The sequence below is a fragment of the Cannabis sativa genome, chromosome X (genome assembly GCF_029168945.1).
Source record: "Cannabis sativa cultivar Pink pepper isolate KNU-18-1 chromosome X, ASM2916894v1, whole genome shotgun sequence".
NCBI lineage: Eukaryota > Viridiplantae > Streptophyta > Magnoliopsida > Rosales > Cannabaceae > Cannabis > Cannabis sativa.
The window spans coordinates 31,340,064-31,352,831 of NC_083610.1; the positions used below are offsets into that span (position 1 = coordinate 31,340,064).

At 32.6% G+C, this 12,768-nt stretch overlaps 1 protein-coding gene across 1 annotated transcript; it reads left to right on the forward strand.

Moving 5' to 3' along the window:
- The first annotated feature begins 9,080 nt into the window (after positions 1-9,080).
- LOC115721788 (uncharacterized) lies at positions 9,081-10,853 on the forward strand. Its single transcript, XM_030650869.2, has 3 exons — positions 9,081-9,678; positions 9,742-10,448; positions 10,584-10,853. The coding sequence occupies exons 1-3, from the start codon at positions 9,081-9,083 to the stop codon at positions 10,851-10,853; spliced, it is 1,575 nt and encodes a 524-aa protein (XP_030506729.2).
- The last annotated feature ends 1,915 nt before the right edge of the window (positions 10,854-12,768 follow it).

The following is a 12,768-nucleotide window of genomic DNA, read 5'->3' on the forward strand; positions in this document are numbered from 1 at the left end:
TAATAATTTAATGTGCAAGCATATCTTCAAAAGTTCGAGTAATATTTATAATCATAAATGTCTTTGTAGGATTTTCAGGGCATAAACCATATCAATCTCCCACTTGCCCTTAAACAAAATTGAGCATTTCCCCAAAATCTCGTGTTGGTTATATGACTCGTAAAAGATTTTGCTAGTAGCGTCTTTATTGAATGGACTTGCTAGGTTACATTTCGATGCAATCTTTAAGACCGTCACATAACCTTTGTCTACTATATCTCTTGAGTAAATGGTACTTCTTCTCAATATTCTTGCCTCTCTTATAGCTTCTTGGTTCGTTAGAGTTATCCATCACTCCACTATTGTCACAATAGAGCAACAATAGATTTTATATCTTTAGAACTAATTCAAGATCAGTGTAGAACTTCTTCAACCGAATTGCTTCTTTAGATGCCCCACAAGCTGCTATATATTCGACATCCATGGTTGAATTTGCAATATTGGTTTGCTCATTGCTTGTCTAGACTACAGATCCACCACCAAGTATGAATATTGTTCTTCATGTTGATTTAGGACTATCTTTATCTGATTGAAAATGAGAATTAGTATATCCAGTAGTATTCAACTCTGCTCCATAAGCATGAGATCTCTCATTCTTCGAAGATACTTGAGAATGTGCTTCATAACTATCTAGTGTTCCAAACCTTGATTTAATTGATAACGTCTAACAATCCCAACTACATAGCATATGCCAGGTCTTGTACACAACACTGCATACATTAAGCTCCCAATAGTTGATGCATTAGGATACTTTCTTATGTCATTCATCTTTTGCAGAGTCTTTGGACATTGATTCTTGCATAGATGAATTCCATGTCTGGACGATAACTATCCTTTCTTAGAATTCTCTATTGAGAATCTATCCAGAAATTTATCAATATAAGTTTCTTAAGAAAGTACTAATGCTCTTCTCTTTCTATCTCTATATATACGAATGCTGAGAACATAGGTAACTTCTCCAAAATCCTTCATTTGGAACTTTTTGGCTAACCACTTCTTTACGTCTTACAACTTTTCTACATTGTTTTCAATAAGTAGAATGTCATCAACACAAAGAACAAGGAATGCCACTATATTACCTTTAATGTATTTGTATACACATACTTCATCCACATTTTGCTCAAAGCTGTATGTTTTAATTATTTCATTAAAAGCGATATTCCAAGATCTAGAGGCTTGCTACAATCCATAAATAGATTTAAGAAATTTATAAACTTTTTTATCTTCCCCGTCTTACACATACCTTTTTGGTTAGTACACACAAATATTTTCATCAAGATTGTCATTTAAAAAAACAGTCTCGACGTCCATCCGCAATATCTCATAATCATATGTGATAACTATGGAGAAGGAAATATAAAAGGACTTAAGCATGGCCACAAGAGAGAAGGTTTCGTCATAATCTGCACCTTCTAGCAATGTGTAGCCTTTGGCTACAAGCCTTGCTTTATAGGTTTAAACCTTCCCTTCAACATTTCTCTTCTTCTTGTAAATCCATTTACACCTTATAGGTTTTACCCCATCGTGTAGGATTACATACTCCTAGACTTTTTTTGTCCGCATGGAATCTATTTCATGATCCTTAAAATTGTTCTACTTGTCTGAGTCAGGGTCATCCATTGATTGCTTTAAAGTCAATGGATCAACCTTGTTTGTGTAAGACAAGAACGAGTGCCTCATATTCATAGCAAACAACTTGTCTCACAACCCTCTCACTACGAAGATGTACAGGGGTTTCCTTTTCAGGAACTGTGGCAACCATGGTTGGTCGTTCAACTGATGGTACTAAAGTTGACAATTCAAAAATCTGCTCATTTTTATTTCCTCAATAACCAATTCGTTGCACGCATTGTGATCCTTCAGATAATCATGTTCTAGAAAGATTGCATTTATAGAAACAAATATCTTCTAGTCCACATGACTATAGAAGTATGCACCTCAAGTCTCCTGTGAATATCTCATAATTATACACGCTTCCGACCTAGGAGCAAGTTTCCTTATCTTCGGTCTTAGAACATGAGAAGGATAGTGTCAAATACAGAAATGTTTCAAACTAGGTTTTGTTCCATTCTATAATTCTATTAGAGTTTGCTTATGCTCTTTGAAGGTGCTTCATTAAGAATGTAAGTAGCCGCTTGAAGCATGTATTCCCACACAACTACAAAAATGATTTTCAGAGGTTGTTTTTCTCATTCACTTAAAAAAAAGTGTTGCCATAGGTAAAAGAAAAAAAAATATATAGAAACCCTTTTAGAGGCGGTTATTTCCAAATAATCGCCTCTAAAGGGGTTGCAAACTTCTAAAGGAGCTTCAGCCCATAAGAAAACCTATCAACCCCTTATAAAACCCTAATGAAAATTCAGCCGCCTCAACCACAAAAAACCCTAAGGAAACACCCCGCTCTCTCTCTCTCTCTCTCTCTCTCTCTCTCTCTCTCTCTCTCTCTCTCTCTCTCTCTCTCTCTCTCTCTTTGTTTGGCTCACCAACCACCACACTGGCCGCCATGAAAGGTATATTTTTTTTTCTTCTTTTTCTCTCCCACTCTTTCTATGTGTCTCTTAGTTGAGCCACTGTCGACCCTAGCACCAGCGGTGCCTCAACCATTAAGAACTCACCACCACCAGCAAAAAAATCTATCTCTAGTACCGGCGGTGCCTCAACCACGAAGAAACCAATTCCAACAACCCAACCACCACCGAAGGTCCCATCTCTTTCTTTTTTTGCCATATTTTTCATTTTGTATTTTCTTTACCATTTTATTTTTGTTTTTAGGTGGTTCTCGCGGCTAACTTAGATTTGTGATGCATTTTTTAAGAAAAAAAGGTGTTATTATGGATTGTTACGTTTAGATCTGCAATTTCTTAGTTAGTCTCACTCTATTCATTATTCTCCATTTTACTGCCATTAAAATAAAAAATATAAAAAATAAAATAAAAAAAACACCTATGGAGGCAGTTATTTGCTAACAACCGCCTCTAATTTTCAACCCCTTTAGTGATCCCTGGAACACCAAGAGTTACGAATTTTACCAAAACCGCCTCTAAAGGCCATGTTTTTAATAGTGCCAAAAGTTGAGTGGAAGTGAAGAGTAACTCAATATTGACCTAACTATGTTTGACAAGGTTTGCTTTTTTCTCTCTCAAACGTCGTTCTGATTTGGTGTTGCAAGTGCTGTGAGTTGGGATAGAATCCCATGCTACATCAGGAAGTCTTTGAATTCATTGTCTAAATACTCTCTACCTCAATCTAATCTTACGTAATTGCTTTTCAGCTAAGCTTTGAACTCATAAACTTTGCAAAAGTTTCACATTTTTCTTGGCCATTAGGTAAGTATGATCATATCTTGAATAATCGTTGATGTTGCCCAACATATTACACTGCGACCGTGTTAGTAAACGGGCTATGTCGTATCCATAGGGAGGCAAATTACCCCTAAAGATTAGTATAAATAGAATATGATAGAAGTTAGAATGAATTAAAAATAATAAAATGATGAGTGAGAAAGATGATGATTAGATAAAGGTAAGGTCGAAATGTAGTTATGTAAATCTTATTCTAATACCGATATTAATTCGAAACACAGTTGCAACTCTACACTATTAATTATAACTGGAAGATGTATATAATAAAAGCATAAAATAATCAATCTTGCATATATAAATTGAATCTCACTTCTAACTTGATAGCATATCATATTATGTATTATAAATTGACAAAATACAACTGTTAGTAGAATGCAGTAAACGACATACCATATAATAAATATACTAAAATAATTAATAGTCTAACTTACATAAAAAATCTAAACTGAACATATATAAAATATACTATTAAATTTTGGAAGAATAATTAAAAGATGAAAAATAATTTAATAAATGAGATATATATAGATGAAGCATAAAAGAATCAATATCAATTTTATGAATAAAAAATACAATAGCTACATTCTAATCTCACCAATATTTTATAAATAGTTCACTTTTGTCACAAGTAAAACTAATTTAGAAATAAGAAGTAATGAAAGAAGTATAATTGTTACTCTAAAATCTGATGATGTTTACATTATCTTTGTTCTAAGATTCATATATTTCGTGCATGAGAATAGTAGTTTAGTGGCTCAAAATGTTGAGATAAAATGGGAAAACATGGGTGAAATTGCATCGGGTCGGGTAAGATGAGTGGCGCAATATTAGTCGGCGTTGACTGTGTGCATAGCAAGTGGGTCCCAATTGTGGCAGAATCTTGCTCTAGAGTGGAATTGAGTAATGTGAAAATTACATAAAATATAAGATTTCATACCAAAAAAAAATTAGAAAAATATGGTATTTATAGGTTTGTCACTCTTTTATGATATTTTTTCATATTTAAGATTTTTTATGGTATTTGATATGCCATATTTTTATAAACTTATTATCCAAACCCATATTTTATGTTTTTGTTTTTAGCTTAATTAGTTTTATTTTTTTTTTAATTTATTTTACATTTATATTTTAGGGAATCTTTCTATTTGGAAAATTTACACCAAATACTACATTTTTTTTTTCAAACATTACATTTTTAATTTGACAAGAAAATTTTACTTTTATACTTTTCTTAATTTTTTTTTCTTTTTTACTGTTTTTTACTTATTGAAGCTTCAAAAAGTTTTTTTTGTCTTTTTTTATATATTTTTTAGTCAATTTTGGCTCTCTTTTTTCTTTTTCATTTTTTAAGTCAGTTGCTACCTTTTTTTTTTCTTTCTTTCTCTTATCTCTCTCTATTTTTTTTTTCTAATTTCTCTTTGTCTCTCTTTTTTTTTTATTTTTTTTCTCAAACTAATTTTTTTCTTTTAATATATATCATAAGTGTACATTTTTATATTTCATTTTCTTTTACAAAAATTAAAATTGTTTTTTATTTAAACTACTATTTATTTTTTTTTTAAAAAAAAAACTAATTATTCCATTAAAAACAGCAAACAAAAAAAAAACAGTTTCATCAACATCATCCTGAAAAAAAAAAAACAATATAAAAAATCATAATCTAAAAAGAATCCAAACTTTAAAAACTAGTTTCATCAACATTGAAAGAAACTAATAATTTCATTTAAAGAATAAAAAAATAGTTTCATCAACAAGATAATGAAAAAAATTACAATCTAAAAACGATACTAACTTTAAAAACCAGTTTCATCAATATTAAAAGAAACGAATTATTTCATTAAAAGAGGAAAAAAAATAGTTTCATCAATAACATAATGAAAAATACACAATGCCTAATAACGAAACTTTTACAAAAGATACTAAATTTAAAAACCAGGTTCGAACATATAAAGTTTACATCAATACCTAATAATCAAACTTCTAACTTCATTCTTTATTTTGACATTTAATTTTTTTATTTGCTTGCTCAAAAATTAGAGTTAATTTAAACATACAATGTGCAACAAATATAACAAAGAGAATCATAAATTAAAATCAAAGAGAAAAAAAAGAAACAAAGAAAATTAAAGAGACAAAAATGCAATAAAAACCATAAAAGAATAAAAAAAAAACAGTGGAATGTGAGAAACCAGTTAGTAAAACAACCAAAACAAAAACAAACAAATAAAAACCAGTTTCTTGAAATAAATTAATAAAAAATTGAATAAAACTCAATTATGAACAACAATAAAAAAAAATCAGTTATAAAAACTAGTTACATAAAAAAACCAGTTATGAAAATAATATGTGTGTCAGAAACTGATTATTTAAAATAAAATAAAAACTGTTGTTCAAATATCATACAATAATAAAACTGGTTTTATTCAAATTAAAAAATATACAATAATATCATAAAAATGGAGCAACCCCATTACAGAACAGTTAAAACCTGTGAAACCAGTTTCGACATGTGAAACCAGTTTTGACGCTATGAAAAATCATAACAAAATATAAATTTTAATAATAAAGTTAACTGAAACCAGTTTCATCAGACAATCAAATAAAAATACACACACACACACACACAAAACTACAAAAAAAAAAAAAACTAATCACAAATATAATCAAAACAACACATAATGCATACCAATAATTTAATAACAAAATATAAGTGTAAGAAACAAAACAATAAAAAAAGTAACTTAAAAAAAAATTCTAATAACATAATGAAACTATTTTTTTATTAATTTAATGAAATTATTAGTTTCTTTCAATGTTGATGAAACTGATTTTTAAAGTTTATATTATATTTAGATTATAATTTTTTATATTGTTTATTTTTTCAGGATGATGTTGATGAAACTGGTTTTTTTTTCTGCTGCTTTTAATGAAATAATTAGTTTTTAATAAAAAAAACAAAAAAAAAATAGTAGTTGAAAAAAAAAAATTGTAAAAAAAAATAATATCTATAGTTGAGATCATTTTTTTTATTTATTTTACTGTTTTATTTTTTAAAAAAAGAAACACAAATTTAAAGTTTTTTATGGCATTTCTCATGACTTTTTCCCATATTTGTAAGTTTTTTTAAAAAATGTCATAGTAATTAAGTTTTTATGCCATATATATCAAAACTTATTTTTATTTTCTCATAATTTTTTTAAATAGCCCTTGAGTTATTGCCACAAAGATAAGCCCGACCCACGTTGAATTTGTAATGAAGTGAATTATTCCACTTGAATTGTATGCTTGTAATTGAACTTGGTTTGCGCTTGGCCCATTTCAGTTGGAGTCATCAAAGCACAAAAAGTTAAAGAAATTATCATTTATTGATGACACGGAGAAAAAGAAGAGTTGGGCTTGGGCCAATTCATTTGCTTGTCATCTCTTTTTTATCTCCCAATGCAATAAATTTGATAATTAATACATAATTGGATTAAGAAATATTTTTAAGTTAATAAAGGACTATTTTAAAAAATATGAGAAAAATTATTAAGGTTATAATAAATATGACATAAAAAGTAAATGCCACTAAATATTATATTATCTAACCAATCGAATTAAAAAAAAAAACCATATAAAATATTAAAAAGAAAATTTGAATTTAAAATTCATAAAAAATAAAAACTTAATTGAATTACCATAAAAAATATTAAAGTTCCCTTTATATTTATTTTTTAAAAAAATAAAACAAATGAAACTACAGTGATCGCCGAAGTTGTCACTCGTGTCGGAAAAGTCACCAGAGTTTACTGTCGGCATTGAAAAAGTCGTTGGAGTAGCTGCGGTGCCAGAAAGTCGCCGAAGTTGCCACCGGCGTCGAAAAAGTCGTCGGAATTAGCATTTTTGCCAGAAAAATCACAGGAAAAATCACCAAGAAACCGATTTTTTCTTCAAGAAACAAGTTTCTTGGTGATTTTTCAGTGTTTTTTCCGGCGACAATCCCAATTTTGACGAATTTTCTGGCGTCGGCACCAACTCTGACGACTTTTCCGGTACTGACCGCTACTCCGGTGATTTTTTTGGCACCGACAGCAAACTCCGGTGACTTTTCCGACATCAGTGACAAATAAAACTACCTAAACAAATAAAAACATTAAATATGGAATTTGAAAACCTAATTTATATATATATATGACATATCAAATACCATACAAAGAACTAAAAATAAAAAAATACCATATAAATTGGTCAAACTTAAATGTGCCATATTTATCATAAGAACTCTTAAAATCCCATACTAAGTGTAATTTCCTCTAAATTTTTGCACTTAAAATCATACAAATAGATAATTTAATTCTAATTATTCACCCAATGACTCTTAATAATATTTAATTTTACACATTAATCACAACTCCTTAATTTATTGCTAGTCTCTAACAATTCAAACAAAAAAATATAACGTTAACATAATATTTTATGGTCAAAAATTCTAAAAATAACACAAATATTCAAATAAAATATTAGTAACAAGCCAATAAAAACTATACAAAATTACCTTAAATAAATCTAAAGTTGTGAGTGTGTACACCAAACCTAAATATTCTTATCGCAAACCATAGCACATAAAAGCCTTCAAGAAACATACTAAGTAAAAGTCTCAACTCCATTAATCTCACAGGTAATTGAAAATATTTTATATATGGCTAAGAATTTCTCTCATGGAGTTAGAAATTGAAAAGTGAGCACTTGAACGAATAGATCAATTTAGGATAAACAATTAAATAAATATTGAAGCAAAGATATGTTATGAAGGATAATAAGCCCTTTATAATATCATGCCAATTTCTTAGTGGAAAATCGTATCTCTTTGGGTCTGTGTTCTTGCAGCTGGTTTTAGCTGGTGCCATGGCTAAAACAAGATCAAAGATTCAGGGGAGAACCAAATCTGCTACCGAATTCACGAAGAAGAATGGCTCGAAAGTGATGAAGGATGCTATTCAATTCAATCTTATAGAATAGATCTCTGAAATCAAAGCCTTGGAGGTCTCGGATGAGGAAGAACTGATGGAGGACAATCCAACTCTGAAGTATGTTTTCCAGCCTCCTCTGTCTCCCAAATCCTCCCTAGCTGCGATTCAAAGGCAGGAAGATGTTCATAGTGATTTTGTTCAGTTTCTCCAAGCAAATGACCAATGTAACAGTGACATCACTCAGGATGAGAACTCGATTCCCCCTATTTTACGTTCTAATTCTGTTGTTCACAATTTAGACAATTCGTTTAAGAAATCTGGACATAATGAGAGCAAGGTGAAGATTACTATGGATGACATAGAAGATGAGATTTTATTTTGGACACCATCGATTGTTTGTTATGTACTAGGGGTGAATCCTCCTTTGCATATTCTTGATGGTTTTGTGCATACAATCTGGAAGGGCAAGGTGGATCGTGTGAAGATGCTTTCATATGGCATCTTTATTATCCGATTCCATTCGATTGAAGACAGGGACCAAATTCCGAATGGGGGATATATTTTCATCAATAGAAGACCGGTTATCCTGAAACCATGGGACCCTAATGTGAACTTTAAGAAAGAGGATGTGAAGAGTGTGCCTATTTGGATCCAATTGGAGGACTTGGATTTGAAATATTGGGGTTAAAGGTCATTGTTCAAGATAGTTGGGCAGATTGGGAAGCCAATTATGTTGGATAATGTAACAAAGAAGAGGGAGAGATTGAACTATGCTAGAGTTCTAATTGAAGTCTTGATGGATCAAAGCTTGCCAGATATGGTAGACTTTGAGAATGAGTTTGGCATGAACACGACAATTGGGATAAAGTATGAATGGAAACCTGTTTCGTGCTCTCATTGCTCTGGTGTGGGGCATTTTGCAGCTGAGTGTAAGAAGAACTCGAATGGTACACAACAGTGGATTATTAAGAAGGATAATAGGAAGCAAGGGCAAGTAGATGATGAAGGCCTTACAAAAGTTACCAACTCCAGAAAAGGGGTTGTCCGAGGCACTATAAATGGTTCAGATGGGGCAAGTGGTAAAATTGTGCAAAACTCTTTTCAGGCACTTGGTGAAGAGGATGTGAATCTTGAAGCAGTGGAGGAATATCCAATTATGGTCAACACAGGAGGGGGGAGCCCTCTCTTTCTAATGGATAAACTCCTTTGTTGGAATGTGAGAGGAGCCAACAATCAACATAAACAACAACTAATAAAGCAATTTATTAATTCTCAGAAGGTTGATTTTGTTGGTCTCCTTGAGACTAGAGTAAAGGCTCCAAAACTTGGTACCTTGTACTCGAATGTGTTTGATAATTGGTGTTTTTCTTCTAACATTGCATGACATGCAGGTGGTAAGATTGTTATCGCTTGGAACCCGTGGAGGTTCACTGTTGACATCCTTAAATGTACTAGTCAACTTATGCATTTAAAGTTGTCAACTGTTGAAGGTTATGACAGTTTCTTAACTGTGGTGTATGCTTCAAATAGCAGAGTAGAGAGAAGGATATTGTGGAAGGATTTGATGGACCTGAACACAGCTAAGAAATGGCTTTTAATGGGAGACTTCAACGATATTTTAGCTAAGGAAGAAAGGGTTGGCCACAGGGTTAAATTTTACCCCCATGTTGAGTTCGTGAATTGTGTAAATTCCTACCTTTTACAAGATGTCAAAGCAAGTGGAAATTTTTTCACTTGGTCTAACAAACAACATGGAGAGGATAGGATTTTTTCGAAGATTGACCGAATACTTGCCAACCAAACATGGATTAACAAATATGAACTTGCAGAGGCTGTGTATCTAAACGAAGGATTATTTGATCATACTCCTGCGATTTTGTCTCTTCATCCAGACCTGGTGAGTGGGAAAAAACCATTTAAATACTTTAAGATGTGGAAATCACATCCTAAGTATGATAGTTGTTTGAAAGAGGTTTGGGATCGACCTGTGGTTGGTACTAAAATGTTTCAAGTCATCTCTAAGATGAAGCAGTTTAAACTCAAGCTCAAAGAGATCAATAAAGAGGGGTTCCATGACTTACATGCTGCTGTTTCCAAGGCAAAGCTAGAATTAGAATCTCTGCAGAATCAGATTCATCAGAACCCGTTAGACTCTAATCTGCATACATAGGAAAAAGAGGCTAGAGAGAAGTTAATCAAAGTTTAAGGAGATTATACATCTTTCCTACAACAGAAAGCTAAATCTTCCTGGATACAAAGTGGTGATTGTAACACAACCCTTTTCCATGCTTGTATTAAACAGAGACAGAGGCAGAATAGGATTTTTTCTATTGAGAAGCATGATGGGAGTAGGGTCAATGATCCAACTAAGATAACAAAGGCTTTCTTGGAATTCTATAACAAGCTACTTGGCACCAAAATGGACAATAGAAGGAAGATAGAGACTAATATTCTGGCTAGAGGTCCTATTCTAACACCTGATCATGTCAACCTTCTTACTTAAAAATTCACATTAGAAGATGTGAAGAAAGCTACCTTTAGAATCCCTGTAAACAAGTCCCCCGGACTTGATGGGTTCTTGAGCAGCTTCTTTCAAGACAATTGTGAGTACATAGGGGTGACATCAGTGCGGCTGTGCTATCATTCTTGGAATCAGGTAACATTCTTAAAGACATTAATTCAACTATAATTACCTTGGTTCTAAAGTGTAAATGCCCTAACTCTGTTAAGGATTTTAGACCAATTGCCTGTTGCAATGTTATCTACAAAATTGCAACTAAGCTCTTGAGTTCTAAAATCAGTAACATCATTCCTGATATAATATCTCAATCCCAATGAGGTTTTATTAAAGGAAGGTTTATAGGGCATAATATCATGATCTGCCAGGAATTGGTAAGGCACTATGGAAGGAAAGTAAACAAGCCAAGTTGCATGATCAAGCTTGATCTCCAAAAGGCATATGACAATATTGAATGGGAATTTATTGAGGAGGTTTTAACAGGTCTGAATTTCCCTAGAAGCTTTATCCATCTGGTTATGAATTGCATCTCTACTCCTAAGTTCTCTCTTATGTTCAATGGAACCTTGCATGGTTTCTTTGAATCCAAGAAAGGGCTTAGGCAAGGGGACCCCATGTCCCCTCTACTGTTTGTACTGGGTATGGAATATCTATCTCGATTAATGGGGAAGATTGGTGACAAAGATGATTTCTTTTTTCATGACAGGTGTGCTGGTCTCAAATTGAATCATCTAGCTTTTGCTGATGATGTCCTACTTTTTTGTCATGGAGATTTCAAAAGTGTGGTGTATATGTTACAGGCTTTGAAGCTCTTCTCTCTCACATCTAGCTTACATCCTAATGCAAGTAAGACTGCAATTTAGTGCAACAATATGCCTCAAGGATGTGTAAGCAAGATATTACAACTCTCGAGGTTCATAAGACAGGATCTTCCTTTCACATATTTGGGAATCCCAATTTGTGCAAAGAAGATAGCAGGGAAAGAATGTGAATTGCTAGCTGAAAGAATGACAACAAGGATTAAAAGCTGGAGTTCAATGAACCTATCTTTTACTGGACGGATCACACTGATCAATTCAGTTCTTATAGCTATTCAAGCTTATTGGAGTCAAATAATGCTTATGCCAAAGAATAGCCTGAAATCTATTGAAGCTATCTGCAGAGTATTCCTTTGGAAAGGACAGGCCTTATTTCATGGTGCAGGGACAGTCTCTTGGGATATGGTTTGTCAACCAAAAGCTACATGGAGCTTAGGAATTAAAAAACTTGAAGATTGGAACAAGGCAGCCATGAGTAAGTATGTGTGCGCTATTTCAAATAACCAAGAGAGTCTTTGGCTTAGATGGGTTCATAGTGTCTACATCAAAGAGCATAATTGGTGGAGTTACAATGCTTCTATTCATGCAAGTTGGTATTAGAAGAAGCTTGTAGCTATCAAGAACCAAATCAGCATTATAACTGATTGTGATTCATTTCAGAGAGAGAAATATACTATAGCAATCAGCTATAAGATGTTCAATTCTCCCCAAGCTAAACTGAATTGGAGCAAAGAGGTATGGGCTCGACTGAACACACCAAAGCACAATGTGATATTGTGGCTTGCAATGCTCAATAAGTTGAAGACAAAAGATCGACTGAGGAGGTATGGCATCCTGGTGCAAGATCACTGCAGCCTATGTGATTCACATGTCAAAAATGGGCAGCATTTGTTCTTTGAATGATGTGTTGCTGGGTACTGTTTGGAGAGAAACAAAAGTTGGCTTGAATGGAAAGCAAAGGCTGTGTCTCTTCCTCAACTAGTTTGGTGGATAGGCAGGGCAAAGATTTCAAAGTTCAAAAAGCTGGTTTTTTCAGCTGCTGTAGCAACGCTGGTGTACCATGTTTGGCGAGCAAGAAATGA

What these genes read in the sequence shown, in the direction of transcription:
- LOC115721788 (XM_030650869.2), top strand. Translation starts at nt 9,081, where the DNA reads ATGTTGGATAATGTAACAAAGAAGAGGGAGAGATTGAACTATGCTAGA. An exon ending in AGTAAAGGCTCCAAAACTTG is followed by an intron (nt 9,679 to 9,741) that starts GTACCTTGTACT and finishes CATGACATGCAG; the next exon opens with GTGGTAAGATTGTTATCGCT. An exon ending in TACATGCTGCTGTTTCCAAG is followed by an intron (nt 10,449 to 10,583) that starts GCAAAGCTAGAA and finishes TTCCTACAACAG; the next exon opens with AAAGCTAAATCTTCCTGGAT.